The sequence below is a fragment of the Ricinus communis genome, chromosome 1, assembly GCF_019578655.1.
Source record: "Ricinus communis isolate WT05 ecotype wild-type chromosome 1, ASM1957865v1, whole genome shotgun sequence".
Lineage (NCBI taxonomy): Eukaryota > Viridiplantae > Streptophyta > Magnoliopsida > Malpighiales > Euphorbiaceae > Ricinus > Ricinus communis.
In genome coordinates, this window is record NC_063256.1 from 29,952,992 (window position 1) to 29,969,831 (window position 16,840).

General features: G+C 36.7%; 1 protein-coding gene across 1 annotated transcript; it reads right to left on the minus strand.

Moving 5' to 3' along the window:
- Positions 1-916: 916 nt before the first annotated feature.
- Positions 917-9,408, minus strand: LOC125369942. The gene is made up of 6 exons (XM_048373426.1): positions 9,348-9,408; positions 8,961-9,252; positions 8,497-8,867; positions 7,768-8,111; positions 1,601-1,890; positions 917-1,193 (listed from the first exon to the last, which is right to left on the minus strand). Exons 1-6 carry the CDS (start codon positions 9,406-9,408, stop codon positions 917-919), a joined length of 1,635 nt encoding a protein of 544 aa, XP_048229383.1.
- Between the last annotated feature and the right edge of the window lie 7,432 nt (positions 9,409-16,840).

Sequence of the window (16,840 nt, forward strand, 5' to 3'; positions counted from 1 at the left end):
TTTGAATGATCTTGAGAAAGACGTTTAGGTCTGGATTGTCCTTTGCAAACTAGAATTGAATTCGCCTAGAGATAAGGTGTTCGTTCTACCGGATTGAGAATTAACAACTCTCAATAGTGTTAAATGGTACATAATGCTAATTTGGGTAATTAGAGTTAGGAAGAGATTTCAACCTAATTAATCTAAGTTAAGATGTTAGTGTCCTTGAAAGGCATTAATTGTGTAGAGATTTTCCTACGGAAATTGGATTCAATCAATCAATTCCACCCTTAGTTTCCATTCCTTAGAGACAAGAATTCCCAAAGGGTTATTCCTTTACTTGAATTAATCATTCCTTAGTATACGTAATTCGACAACAATTAGAGTAGCTATTAGTTAATTTAGGAATTATTCATTAACACCATTTTTTTATGTGATTAGATAACAAAGAAGATTGAGTAGATTTAGGTTCACACGTTCTTTAGGGAATACGACACTTGGTACTCACCGTTAGCTATACTCCACTGATAGGTACACTGCCTTAGGTCATAGTCTTGCTTGACTTAGCACACATCAATGGCTCAAATTCCTCACAAGTTACTCAAGATACATGCATTAGTCGAGTCGGGGCCTGGAAGATAATTCTAACCACAACCCATTGCCAAGAAAGGATTTACACATTATTACCAAATTATTCAATCCAGTGTTAATCAACTCATGACAAGAATTATAGAAAAACATTTTTCTTTTGAAATTACTTGCTTCATAAATTGGCTTGGAATGTTCAAAATTCTTTTTATTTCATTTTTTTTAGCAACACCAAAAGAAAACTAATACATACGCTAATACCCTCTCCCACACTTAAATGTTGCAATGTCCTCAGTGCAAAAGCAAAATATAAACATAAGTAAAAGGGAAAGGTACTCACAAAATCTCACTAAAGAGGAGGAGGATGGTTCAAAAACCCTTGTGACTTCATCCAAGTATTTAGATTCTCCAGAGCTGCAAACATGGATGACAAACTTTCCTTGAGTTTATTTAGCTCATCCTTGATCTTATCAACTGAATTTTGGAGCTTTACAAGGGCTCTCTCAATCGGCGTAAAGGAGGAACTAGCACCCTCAAAAGTACTAGGTATGATTGGTGCCTCGGGAAGAATAGGCGGTGGTAAATGCTCAATGACCTCTATCTTAGCCCTCTCAACTTCGATGCCCCTGTGAGAAACAACATGACCCAGAACGACACCCACAAGAGGCGTAGTACTCTCTCTAGACTCCCTTGGTTTTAACGCTTCCTTGATAAGCTCATCAGCTGCTAGTGTCGTGTCTTCTCTAAAAGCCTCTTATACTCTCTTGTTTCTCAATCCTCTTCATCTGCACCCCCCATTAAGACCGTATGCAATGAATCATCGAGTTGTAAATCCACGGCCTTAGCTTCCACAGCTTCATCTAGAGAATCCACCCTATAGATTGTTTCCTCCTTAGAAGAAGAACCCATAGAACTTATGAGTGAATACTCCATCTTCTCATCACCCATTTCAAAGGTGATTTTCCCATTCTTCATGTCAATAGTGGCCCCAGCAGTGGTAAAGAAGGGTCTCCCTAAAAAGATAGGGACTTACTTATCTTCTTTCATCTCCATAACCACAAAATCACAAAGGATGAAGAATTTCCCAGCTCTAAGTGGCACATCCTCAAGAATACCCAAAGGAAATTTCACCGATCTGTCTGCCAATTGTAGAGAGATGCGCGTGGGTTTTAATTCACCCATCTGAAGTTTCTTGCAAATTGATAGGGGCATAAGACTGACACTTGCCCCTAGATCATATAAAGCCTTCTTTATTTTGATGTCACCTAGCTTGGTTGGAATGGAATAGCTCCCTGGATCTCCTAGCTTCTTTGGAAGCTTGTTCTGCAATATAGCACAAAATTCAGCTGTCAATGAGACTGATGTGCGTAAAATACACACATCTAAATGGGGTTTTTAAGATTGATTTATGGACATTTGGATGTGAATTGGTCCCAACACTCACCCTATGTGTCTGTTTGTGTGCATTAGGTTCAAAAGAAGTCAAAGACTGATAAAGGGAAGGATTAGAGCATAATTGGACATCAAAGCTAACGAAACAAGCTAAGTATGTGCATGAGAAAGCTGAACATGGTCGCGTTGATTTCAATACTGGCCGTGTTCCCAATTGGGCACCAACACGGCCGTGTTGGGTGCATCAAACATCAAAGAAAAAGAAATTTTTAGGGAGCACGGCCACTGAGAGTAACACGGGCATAAACATCAGACTGTGTTGGGAACACGGGAATAAACACAGCTGTGTTGGCGGTGACAGGGGGAATTAATTAAAAGAAAGAAGAGAGGAGAGCGGGGAAAACGTCCTAAACCCTAATATTTCTCTCTCTAAGGGTTTTTTGAGTTGGAACTAAGGGAAAAGGAGACTTGGATCAAGGTTTCAATCGGATTCCCTTCAAAGATTGAAGATTGGGCGAGGTTCATTGATTGGTTTTCAAATCGAGCAAGAGGAACAAGAATCGATTCAATTTGAGCAAGAGGAATTGGGGCTGTTTACTCTCATCCAAGGGTGTAATAGGATTTTCTCTACCTTTACTCATTGTTGTAATTGAATTCTTGTGTATTTTGATAATGAACATGATTAGCTAGATTGAATAAATCCATTAGGATTTCTTTACTATGTTGGCTTAGTATTATATTGTTGGATTGTTTGGATTAGTTTTGTATTCTTCTTGCTTTTAGTATTAATAAGATAATGCATTATTCATGAGACGTTGTGAATTGTGTGTTTAGATTGCTTTGTGTGATTGAGAAGTCCATTTGGCAATTAGAATTTTGAATAGCAAGAACTGGTTAATAATCGATTAGAGATAAGGATAATTAACTAGCCGGATTAAGAATTAACAAAGCTTAATAGAGGCGGATTAAAGCTTAATGCTAATTTAAGAATCAATCGTTAGGAAGAGATTCCAACTTTAGGTTATTAGGTTTAGGAATTCGGTTATCTCGAGAGAGAAACTGAATTTGGTTAAGAATTCATCCACGGGTACCGTAATTAGACTCACCAATCCTTTATCTTTTGTTTGATTGCCAACTAATTTAGGTTCCCTTTGGGTTTGCTTTCTTGTCTTGGTTATTTTAGTTATCAATTACTCATGCATCTCCCTTAGAACTTAGCTTGTAGCTATTAGTTAGTTTAGAAATTATTCATCATTCATTTTAGGTTAATATAACAAAGTACAAAGGAGTAACTCTGGGTTTTCACTTTCCCGAGGAATACGACCTTAATACTCGCCATTAGTGCTAGATTGCATCGATAGGTACACTGCCTTAGATTGTAGCTAACACAAGTAGCAAACATCAAGTTTTTGGCGCCGTTGCCGAGGAATGTTTGAAAACTAGAGTGAAATTTGCTATTTGTTAATTTAGCCATTTTTTTTATTTTTTTTATTTTTTTATTTATATTTATTTTTGTTTTGTTTGTACATATTTATTTAGTTAAGTTTATGATTCAGATAGTGGATGATAAGGAGGTTCAATGCTAAACTCTTTGTATGAGACATTGGAAAATGGGATCAGGAACCAAGAGAGTGCTAAAAATTGGGATACCCATGCATATTTAGAAGCTCGAGTGGAATCGTTTTGCAGGGCTACCGATCAACTCTCCACTCCTATCCTTTCATTCAAGTTTTTTATGAATTTTGTTGTGGTTTACATTTGAGTAATGATTGTCCATTATATAGTGATGTTGCTCATTGTTCTTATAACTATGAACAGGTGAATTATACGGGAAGTTGGCCAAATGACTTGTATGGAAGCAACTACAATCAAGAGTTGAGCATTCATTCACCCTTTGGATGGAGCTTAGATGGCCAAGAACCACCAGAATTTCAGCAGCCTAATCTTGCACCATTAACTCAAGGTGAAGAGTTAGTGTCAAAGGAGTTGATGATGAGGTTTATTGCAAGTCTTGAGGATAGATTCCAACAAACAGAGAGGATACTTGAAGATCAACAAGCCTCGATTAAGAACATAGAGCATCAAGTAGGCTTAATCTTCAAGTTACTAGCTGAAGAGTAATTGGGAACTCCATCAAACGCTACTGAATCCGAGGAACACTTGAGCGTCGTCACTTTGTATTCAGGTGAGAATTTTTCTAGGTTATCTATTATGTTTGACGATGATGCTTCTGTGCAGGACGACTCTTTGAACATGGAGATAGAACCAGAAAAGGAAGAGGCGAACATGATTCCTCTGAAAGACTATCAACAAGAATGTACAGTTGATGATGCTGAGTTGCAGTTAGAGGAATTTTTGGTGGATTTTCCACAAGTCCCTTCGATAATGGAAGATGAGCACGAGCTATCTAATGAACAAGTCTTGGAGGAGCTCGAGTTTCTTCTAGCAAGTGAACCAAGCCAAGGACTGGAGAAAACCATTGATGTTCCTGAAGAAATTGCCCAACCGTCGATCCTTCCAACTGGTGAAACTTCAGCTTTCAAATTGGAAGAGCCCCTAGAGCCTCATGACTACGTGCAATTATACAAGAAGCGAGTTTTGCCCATCATACTGGCAGCTTGCTTGATAGTCGGGAAGAGGAAATTGACGATTATCCCTCTAAGTAGATACTTGAAGATATTTCCTTGGAAGAAGGATGGATGGTCGTCGATCACGCCGTTTGCTTTTCACCATGAGTCCAGCTAAGAAGACTCATCACATCGAAAATAAGCGCTTTTGGGAGGCACCCCAATTTTTATCTTTAATCTCTAATATTTTAACCTTTTGTTTTGAAACATTTTATTAGTTTTAGTTTTCATATTTTATTTAATTTTTGTTTCAGTTTCAATTTTAATTCTTTATTTTATTATTTGCAGCCACTCCTCTAGCACAGACTAGCCAATGCCCTGATATCCTTGATGATGCACCTCTTTTCACTCCGGTGCCATAGTTAGGGCAGTATTAGTTCTTTTTCCTTCTTCATTTTTTTTTTACACTGGGAACAGTGTGTCCTTCAAGTGTGGGATAGGTGATATTTATCCCACCTCAGTTGTTTGTTTATTCTTTGTGCAATTTTTTATAAAATTTTGAAATTTTTTCACTTTGTTTCAATGCTCTTACTCTTGACTTGCTTTTGAAATCTTGTTTATGTCCATGTGATCGGGGAAAATCGATTGTGTTGAGTTTTGCGGAAGAATGTAAGATAATTAGTTTGAGTTTTGCACTAAGTTACTTTGGTTTATTTAATTATGTTCTGATGATTTTTGTTTGGAACCTACTCAAAAGCACACTTGTGAGAAATTGAGCCTAAATTGTAAGCATACACTTTATATGCTTGTATTTATTTCTTGTTGAGAGTGCCAATTACTTTCTTTACTTTTAGAACTTGCTCGGTAATGCTTATGAGGGCCACAAGGAGAGTTTAACACTTTGGTATGATAGAGGCACTTAGGTTTTTCATTCTAGCCAAATAGCCTTCATTCGTTTATTGATTCTGTAGATAACCCCTTCTTTCACCATTTTTTATCATATTTCATTACCACTTAGTTTTATTCTGCTTTGGGTTATGATTTTGCATATGGGTTGTCTTTATTGGGAATTTTTGTCTTGGGAATAGTGTGGAATCTTGTAGCAGCTTTCTTCAATCCAAAAGAAATTCACTCTATTATGTGAATGTTCTTCCCTTATGAAAAAAAAAGAAAAGAAAAAAATGTAATAATAATAAGAAGAAGAATAAGAGGGAAGGGTGATGAAAAGAAAGAAAGTAAGTGAGCTAAACATTCTGACTTGATTCCTATTTCCCACCTTGGACTACTGTCCATTGCTTACCCCTTGTGATCATTGTGGCTTGTGTGCAGGTCATGTATTTCATTGCAGAACACCATAGGTTCAAATCTTACCAAATTTACCTACCCATACCTAATCCCCATTACAACCCTTATAAAGACCTCTTGACATGGTTGTTGACTCTCCATAAGTGGTAAGAGTAGGATTTAAGAGCAAGCATATAGTAAGTAAGGCAGTAGTTGATGCATTGAGCGATTAAACACTATCCTTTAAACACTTTGAGTGATTTAGAGTGAATCTGGTAAGGAGTTGGTTCTGAATAATTTTGTTGAGACAGTATTTTGCGAATTATTGGCATCTTGGTTGTGATACTTGAATTGATTGCTTCGTTTCTTTTTGTTTGACTTACGCTTGTTAAGGATATGTGCAGGAGCTCTCTAGCTTGTCTGTCAGTTTAAGTGTTGTTCCTTAGTGGTTTATTTTCCTTATTTTACTTTTGATTGTTTGAGGACAAGCAATGAGCTAAGTGTGGGGTTATTTGATGTGCGTAAAATACACACATCTAAATGGGATTTTTAAGATTGATTTTATGGACATTTGGATGTGAATTGGTCCCAACACTCACCCTATGCGTCTATTTGTGTGCATTAGATTCAAAAGAAGTCAAAGAATGATAAAGGGAAAGATTAGAGCATAATTGGACGTCAAAGCTGACGAAACAAGCTAAGTATGCGCATGAGGAAGCTAAATATGGCCGCGTTGATTTTAACATTGGCAGTGTTCCTAATTGGGCACCAACACGGTCGTGTTGGGTGCATCAAACATCAAAGAAAAAGAAGTTTTTAGGGAGCACGGCCACAGAGAGTAACACGGGCATAAACACCAGACCGTGTTGGGAACACAGGAATAAATATGGCCGTGTTGGTGGTGACAGGGGGAATTAATTAAAAGAAAGAAGAGAGGAGAGCGGTGGAGAACGTCCCAAACCCTAATATTTCTCTGTCTAAGGGTTTTTTGAGTTGGAACTAAGGGAAAAGGAGACTTGGATCAAGGTTGCAATCAGATTCCCTTCAAAGATTGAAGATTGGGCGAGGTTCGTTGATTGGTTTTCAAATCGAGCAAGAGGAACAAGAATCGATTCAATTTGAGCAAGAGGAATTCAAGTCATTTACTCTCATCCAAGGGTGTAATCGGATTTTCTCTACCTTTACTCATTGTTGTAATTGAATTCTTGTGTATTTTGATAATGAACATGATTAGCTAGATTGATTAAATCCATTAGGATTTCTTTACTATGTTGGCTTAGTATTATATTGTTGGATTGTTTGGATTAGTTTTGTATTCTTCTTGCTTTCAGTATTACTAAGATAATGCATTATTCATGAGACGTTGTGAATTGTGTGTTTAGATTGCTTTGTGTGATTGAGAAGTCCATTTGGCAATTAGAATTTTGAATAGCAAGAACTGGTTAATAATCGCTTAGAGATAAGGATAATTAATTAGCCGGATTAAGAATTAACAAAGCTTAATAGAGGCGGATTAATGCTTAATGCTAATTTAAGAATCAATCGTTCGGAAGAGATTCCAACTTTAGGTTATTAGGTTTAGGAATTCGGTTATCTCGAGAGAGAAACTGAATTTGGTTAAGAATTCGTCCACGGGTACCGTAATTAGACTCACCAATCCTTTATCTTTTGTTTGATTGCCAACTAATTTAGGTTCCCTTTGGGTTTGCTTTCTTGTCTTGGTTATTTTAGTTATCAATTACTCATGCATCTCCCTTAGAACTTAGCTTGTAGCTATTAGTTAGTTTAGAAATTATTCATCATTCATTTTAGGTTAATATAACAAAGAACAAAGGAGTAACTCTGGGCTTTCACTTTTCCGAGGAATACGACCTTGATACTCGCCATTAGTGCTAGATTGCATCGATAGGTACACTGCCTTAGATTGTATCTAACACAAGTAGCAGACATCAGAGACCATTGCATTCTCTTCAATTTTCCTTTTATTAGAGAGCATGTCCTTCAGGAATTTAGCATAGGAAGGCATCTCTGAGATTGTATCTAAGAATGGGATGTTGATTTGCAACTTCTTTAGAATGTCTAGGAATTTCCCATACTTCTTTTCTAGCTTTGCCTGTGCCAATCGTTGTGGGAAAGGTACAGGTGGCTTGTAAGGTTCAATGACAGCGGGCTTCTTCTTCTCTTCAATTTTCTCCTTTTCTATCATTTTCTCATCTTTAACCATTTCTTCCTCTACTGCAACTGCTTTCTTTTGAACTACTTTCCGTGGAAGGTCTTCTACCCTTATGTGGTTGCTCGGTGCTACCAGGAAAATGACCCGGAACCTTTGAAGATTGACCTACTTATTGAGTAAGTTGGCTTATCTGATTCTCCATGAGCTTGGTTTGAGCTTGAATCTGTTGAACTTTAGCAGTAAGTAGACTATTCTGTTTCAACTGCTCTTCCCAATACTTGTCTTGCTTAGCCTGTGAGGCTGCAAGAGTCTCAACCAAAGCTTCTAGATTGGACTTGGGTTGTGGTTGTGGTTGTGGTGGGGGATGCTATTAATTGTAGTTTTGATGATTGAAGGGTGGTCTATTTTGAAAACTTGGAGGATGATTGAAGTTTTTGCGAGGTGGTGGTGGTGGTGGTGGGTTCAACTAATTTTGAGTGTTCTTGTAAGAGAATGCTGGGTTTTGTTTCCAACCTTCATTGTAAGTGCTAGAGTAAGGATTATAGGGTCTCCTTTGCTGGTTGTTGTTACAGAGAGCGTTAGCTTGCTCCATTAACATCTCAGCATATTGAAACTCACTTGTAATATGTCCCTGTACTCTACATGTCTCACAAGATGCTACCACAGATGGCCCTGCTCGAAGTTGATCAACCTTAAGTGACAAAGCCTGTACAGTACTAGTCAAGAGAGTCATTGCATCAACTTCATGTTTACCTCCTTTCTTTGCACTTTTTCTCCCACCTGAGTGAAAGTTATCATTAGCAGCCATCTTCTCAAGAAATGCCTTAGCCTCAATAGGGACCTTTTCAACAAAATTACCACCCGACGCAGCGTCAATGTAAATCCTGTACTCATGCGTTAACCTATTGTAGAAGGTCTGAATCAATAGCCACTCTTGAATTCCATAATGAGGGCACTTTCTCTACAGACGCTTGAACCTTCTCCAATACAATGACTCATCATCTAGTTGACGAAGAGTGCTCAACTCGGTCCTTAGCCTTGCAGTTTTCTCTTGACCTAAGAACTTGGCCAAAAATGCCTTTACTAGCTTGTCCCATGAATCAAAAGTACTAATGCCTTCATCTTTTAGCCACTCCTTTGCCCTATCCCTTAGAGAAAAAGGAAAAAGGCGAAGTCTAATTGCATCATCACTGACATTATTAATCTTAAAAGTGTCACACTTCTCCAAAAAACTATCAATATGATTGACAGGACAATCATTGACTCCCCCTGAAAGGAATCATTGGAGATGAACTGAATAAACTAAGGTTTCAATTCGAAGTGTGTTGCAGTAACTACAGGTCTAAGAATGGTAGAGATCGCACCGGTAGTTGCATCCGGTACACCATACTCCCAAAGAGGTTTAGCAACCGGTGGTTCAGCCATTGTTTCCTGTTGCTTGTTCTTATTCCTTCTCCTTTTACTTCCTTGCTTACTGATAAGCATAGTTTTACACATATTTACTTGCATATTATTGCGTATGTTCTTAGCAATTATTGTGCTTTTATTCCCAGATCACCCGTGTTTTATGTTCTTTTGCATTTCAGGAACATTTATAGGACCATCATCGTTGTTTAAGCAATTATAGATCAATACGTGCGGAAACGGACGAGAATTCATCAAGATCGGACAAGAGCCCGCAATGCATACATTGAGCACGGCCTGGACTCTGGCCGTGCTCAACCATTGGCTTTGATTCTTGAAATTGGCACTTTGGGCACGGTTTCCGTAGCCACCACGGTCTTCAGCACGGCCCGTGGTGGCCAACACGGGGAGAAACACGGCCCATGGTGGCCAACACGGGGAGGAACACTACCGTGGTGAAACCCTACAGCGAGATCCACGCCAGACGGCTGGACTTTCTTGAGCCGACCAAAGACGCCTTGAACACTGGCCGTCGAGTTAAATATATAAGAAAAATGAGTTTTTCTTAAGGGAGAGGGGGAAGGAGAAAGAGTGACATTGAGCCCTAGTGGTCGGTTCGGTTCGCACAATCCGAGAGAGAGTCGCGGTGAGTAAGAATCCCTAATCGTAAGATTCCGAGTGCAAAACAAGAGTGGAGCAATTCAAGAGGCAGTTTGGGAGATTAATCAAAGTGTAGATCCAGGATTTGGAGTTGTTCATCCAATTCGAGAGAAAAGGGTGTACATGTTTTATTTTCATTATTCTTTCATTGTAATTGATTTCCTAGATTGTTTTAAACATGAACATGTTTAGCTAGACTGATTTAATCCATTGGGATTTCTTTACTATGTTGGCTTGATATTATATTGTTGGATTGTTTGAGTTGGTTTTGTATTCTTCTTGTTTTCAGTATGAATAAGATTATGCATTATTCATGAGACGTTGTGAATTGTGATGTTTAGATTGCTTTATGAGATTGAGAAATCCGTTTGGTAATTGGAACTTTGAATAGCAAGAACTGGTTAATAATCGCTTAGAGATAAGGATAATTAACTAGCCGGATTAAGAATTAACAAAGCTTAATAGAGGCGGATTAAAGCTTAATGCTAATTTAAGAATCAATTGTTAGGAAGAGATTCCAACTTTAGGTTATTAGGTTTAGGAATTCGGTTATCTCGAGAGAGAAACCGAATTCGGTTAAGAATTCGTCCACGGGTAGCATAATTAGACTCACTGATCCTTTATCTTTTGTTCGGATGCCAACTAGTTTAGATTCCCTTTGGGTTTGTCTTCTTGTCTTGATTATTTCACTTATCAATTACTCCTGTATCTCCCTTAGAACTTAGCTCGTAGTTAATAGTTAGTTTAGAATTTATTCATCATCCATTTTAGGTTAATATAACAAAGAACAAAGAAGTAACTCTGGGCTTTTGCTTTCCCGAGGAATACGACCTTGATACTCGCCATTAGTGCTAGACTGCATCGATAGGTACATTGCCTTAGATTGTAGCTAACACGAGTAGCACCCATCACTTACATACAGCAGCCTCAATTTCAAGATCAATAGGGATTAAATCTCTTGAACCTGTTCGTCGAGTTTGCATGCAATAAGAAGGATAGAAACAAAAGATCAGGAGCATAAGGAATAATAGCTGAAGCACTAATAAACCCAAAGCTTAGCAAAAATAAATCAAAATTAAACTATTTTAATACCGTCAGTCCCCGGCAACGGCATCAAAATTTGACAAGGTTGTCACCTGCCTATCAAAAATAACCTAACTAGACCTCCTAACTATGTAGTTGGGCAAGCAAGGGTCGAATCCCTAGAGACTGAAGTAGTAAAAACTAGCTAATCTTGACTTTAATTAATGCTAAGTAAGTAACCAAATCAACGATTAAGGAAGAATTAATCTAAGTCTAACTAATGCAATTAATAATAATGAGAATAAATTCAAGGATAAAAAGCACCTAGAGTTAAGTATCCCCATTAGCACAATTATCGCAAAGATAAGTTCCTACCCCAAACTAATTAAATAAATGTTGACAAGGAAAGGTAACCCTATAAAATACCATAGATCTCTTCCGAGTATCAATGGCTTCCCTAATAGCAATCAAAACCTACTCCCGTGGAATAATGCAAATTAAAGACATTAAACTCAATACCTGACTTCCTAATAATCCATTCTACCTACTCCCGTGGAGAATTTCATGTCCTTAATTGAAATATTCAAATCCGTCAAAACCCAACTCCCATTGTGATAAAGACAATGGAATCATAACAATACTAATTATCCCTAATCTAGTATTGGAATATGCACAATTAATTAAGCAAGAGCGATTAAATAAAATTTGGGGAATTAAAGGAACAAATCATACATCAATCATGGCTAGGGTCCACTTAACCCTAGATTAGAAAAGTACTAACTCATGATAGTTAAATAAACAAAATAGATTATAAAAGAAAACATAATTAATAACAACTTAAAAAGGAAAAGGAAATACTTGGATTGATAAATGAATGATGAGGTCTTTGATAAATTTTCAAAGCATAAAGAAAAGTAACATAATAGAGAAAGAAAACATAGCCTAAAACTAAGGAGAAAAGGAGAAGGGGACTCCTCTTTCAGGTTCTTTTCACAATCTATTTATATCATAGGATATCCATGAGTTTGGATGGGTTTTCACCCTAAAAATTCGACTAGATAGGTGTCCAAAATCCAGTTTTATAGGTCCAGCCATGGGCAGGCCGCGCCGTGGCATTGTAGGCCGCAAGCAGGGGGCGGAGTGGATTGTTTCTTTGCTTTATCGTTGGCCTTGAAAGCCAAGTTGCGGAGTGGCCACGGGATAGCTTCCCTTGCTCGTTTCGCAATATAAGATCCTCCTAGGCATGAGTATCTCTTTGACAACGTGTTTGACCATGAACAACTCTACAAACATCCTCACTAACGCCTAGCAACTCGAGCCAATTCCTACAAAAATAAAACAAAACAAACCCGAGGAGAGAAATGCACAGGTTAGCAAACACAAAGATAAAGTTTACAAAGTATAATACTACCATCCTTTCCACCTTATTACTTCTATACACGGTTTGAGGTGAGTCTCTTTTTCCTAGATTTTTGGTACGAGCCTATTATCAATAAGGGACAATAAGTACTAGCGCACATGCCAAAAGCTCTCAAAGAAGATTAAAGCATAGAAGATGATATTTTCTAATTTAAGAGTAAAGCCTACATGTTTTGAGGCCAAAGGCTTGACATCACAAGTTTTGGGCCAAGGCCCTACAAGAGGTAGGCTTAAACTCTTATAAGGAAAAATATCTCACATAACAAGCAATTGGATATCTAGGGGAGATTTCTACTGTCATTACCATGTGCTAAGTCTCGGGTAAGGATAAAAGACTCTCACAAATAAAAAAATATCCTTCATTTGCTCATCTCCCCACTCAAGGGTCCATGTAACAAAGGAGATTTACTTATTACTTGTGAGAGATGGTTAGCCAGTGTCGTAATTCCAAAGTTCGAGTGGAACCAAAGAACTACTAATCGATACCATCGAGGCTATAGAGACCAAAGTGCACAATGTGTGAAAATGGCGTAGTGATGCAAGAATAAATCATTAAATGATAAAATTGAAAATAAGGATACATTAAAATTAACTTCTCTTATCCCTAATAGAGTCGCCACTATGAGCAGCGGTTTCGGGTGCGCACCCAAGTTTCTCTAGCGACTACGACAGTACAAGGCTTTTCAACCTAATCGGAAATATGCTAACTAGTAATAGAGACTATCGCGGAGAAAGAGAGTCGCCACATAGGTAATTCTCCAGGACACTTTTACTAATTGAGTGGCGTTTATTATTTAACAGGCTATTTCCTATAAATACAATATTTATATTTCTACAATCAATCACTATAACATGTGAAGTCCACTTAAGTCTAGCCCATTTTAGTTAGGTCCAATTTCCATTCATTTTGTTAGCCTAGGTTTACTTCTCAATTATGTTCAAGAGGCTTATCTAGTCTAGCCCAATTACAATTATGCTTTGATTATCAAGTTTTTATCCTAGATGGGCTACGTTTTATATGCCAAAGCCTATTTCAATTCGCCTAAGTCTAAGTGGGTCAATTTACTTATTACCATTGCATAGCCCGCCTAAGTCTAATTAATTTTACTTTTAGGCCTAATTGCCATCTTTTTAACCTAATGGACTACAATTTTTATGCCAAAATTTAAATTAAAAGCCCTAAGTCTAGGTGATTAGTTTTAATTATCAATCAGTCAAGTAAGCATTTATCATCACAAGTTACAAAAAGTAAGTAAAACAAAAGAAAGTAGGAATATTTCTAAGTTATTACAACCCTCCTACAATTAAAATAACTGAAAATTAACTAAAATATGTATTAAAGGCTACAAATCATCTAAAACCTTCAAAAATTAGTAAAATGGGTAAGTGTTGAACGAACAGTCGATTGGTTGTGTCATAGAGCCGATCAGCTCTAGGGAGGTTCCTAGGCCAATTTTCACACTAGACACTCTGAATTCTGCGAAACATGCACAGAAACATAAAAATATGATTAATAGACGTAAGGAACATCCCATAACACATAATTGAACCATCTCTTAAGACAAAACAACATGATTGAAACAAAATACACTCACAGTAAATAAACCTAATTAAATATGGTAATTATTCAAAATAGATAACAGAACGACAATTCAATATCCAAATCATGCAATCCTAGTAGAATCACATCAAAACCTAGATCTATCATGCATAATCATGAACTTATCAGATTTTGGAACCCTAACATGCTTAACATAGTTATCAGATTTAAAACCCTAACATGCCAATTCATGGGAAGTAATCAGATTTACATCAAATCTATATCTAACATCAAAAATCACATAAATAGATCCTAATTATGCTACTAGAATACAAAAATGATTATAAAGGGAAAAGGAAAGAAAAGATGGTGAGATGTACAAGTATTTAGGAACCCTTAGGTTGTCGTCGTATTGAGCAGATCCTTGAGTCTCAGGAGTAAATGAGGAAGTTGATCCAAAGATGGAGTAAGGATCTAAAGTGTTTAATGGGTTTTGTGTTTGCTTTTGAAAATCACAGTATTTATGCCAAAATCTTACCAATCGTTCTGTACTCAATTTCCAACCCCCCAGCTTAGGGCTTTCTTTCCTATTTATAGAGGAAGTGGAGGAAACTCTAAAGGCTAGAATAATCATCCTTTTAATTATTGATAATTTCAAGAAATTATCAATAGTTAAAAGGGATTTATCAAAATTCTTTTAATCAGTAAATACAAGTTTTTAAGGTAAATAGGATAATTTTTTATAAATATCCATTTAATTATAAAAATTGATTAAAAGCTAGATAATTATCAATAAAATTCTTCTAAAAAGTTTGTTTTAATAATTATTGACATTTAAAATTGAAAGACGATGGAAAAATTTGATTTTTAGGCCAACCAAAATTGCGCAAAGCCGATTAGCTCTTTAGGTTGGAAAACTAGCGAAAACTTATGTTTTAGCCACTGAACTTGGCAATTTGCTGATTTTGCCTCAAACTTTATTTTTTAGTTAATTTAGTCCAATTTGATTTCGAAAAGTAATCTTTAGCTCAATTTTTGTAACCCTAGCTGTGATTTGATCGTCCTTAATTCCTCGAGACTCGAAAAAAATAGTAACTTTCATCATCAAGTTTTGCGTAATTTCCTCGATACTTAGATCTAGAAAACGGGTGTTGACAATCATTCACAGTGAAATCACTCAGCTCTAGTAGGTTTCGAAGAATGGTTTAGCTGTTCCAAGTGCTAGGAACGTGGTCCAAAAATCAATCAAAGACTGGCCCTAGCTCCATCTCAGGCAGAGTAGTGGGGATTCTCTAGAGACCCGAGAGCACAAAGCAGGAAGTGTAAGTCTGCTGGTTAATATTAGAGAGATGCCACCCAAGGCACATCTAATGCACCTCCTCCTTTGGAAAGGTACTCATCCACTCACAGTAGCCGACATAGCTGCTAGCAAGTCATTAACATGTGCGACTCAAGAAATATTAAGTAAACCTAAATGGGAACACCCTAACTAGTCATAGGACTAGCACGGAGAAAGAGAGTCACCACCTAGGTAAGTCACCAAGACACTTTTACTTCTTACGTGGCATAACTAGATTTCTTAAGGAAGCTTGCCACATCTAGAGATGGATTTGGAAACCAATTTCCTTAATTATGTATTTCTACCTTTAATTTTATTAGCTAATAATCTATTCCCTATAAATGTAGCATAATATTTCTACATATAAGCAATACCATATGTTATAGGTCCATCTAATTCTAGCCCGTTTTATTAAGCCTAACCCAAGTTTATCAACCATTAATACTAAATAGGTTACGCTTTACATGCAAAGCCTGTTTTAATTTCCTAAGCCTAAATGGGTTAGTTTGTTAATAAACATGGCAAAGCCCATCTAAGTCTAATTGGATTTTATGATTAGGCCAATTACCATCTTATTAACCTAATGGACTGCAAGTTGCATGCCAAAATCCAAATTTTAAATCCTTATTTTTAATTAACAATCAAGCAAACAAGTATTCGTCCACTATCCATAGATTACAAATATCAAAGAAAGCAAGAAAAATAAAAATAACCTCCCCAAGAATAAAGTAGGAAAAAATTAATAAAAAAATAAATAAAATAGGTAGAAACTAGCAAAACCCGATCGTCAGGCGAAGATCTAGCAAAAACTGACAAAATCGGTCGATTAAGGGACAATAACTAATTAGCTGTGTCACAGAGACGATAGGCTCTGCGTATAACCGATTGACTCTAGGGTTGGTTTTCTAAGCCAGGCCAATTTGAATAGACAATAACTTCAGAACTCCCATATAATCGATGTACATGCATAAAGCCACAAAGTAACAGATAATATAATATATATATATAAAACGTAGCAAAACAAGTAAATAAACTAATTTCTACAGCAGAATAACAATAATAGATTTAGAACAAACAAAAGGTAAATGATAAACTAAAAAGCATATTCAAATAGATACTCAACTAAATATGGAAATTTTTTCCAAAATATTAAGAGATCGATAGTTTAAAGTCTAATCATGTAATTCTACTAAGAAACATGGTAAAACTTAGATCTAATCATGCAAACTTATAAAAGTTATCAAATTCAAAATTCTAACGTGCAAATCTAGTGAAAATATCATTAATGAAGTAAAACATCATAGCAAAGCTAGATCTAAGCATGTGGAGCATCTATCAAATAACATTCAATACATAAACCCTAAACATATTACTAAGATCATAAAAATCATTGAATAAAAGAAAGGGAAGAAAATTGAAGATGAGATGATTATGTTTAATAAACCCTTAATTTGCCACCGTGTTGTGCAGAT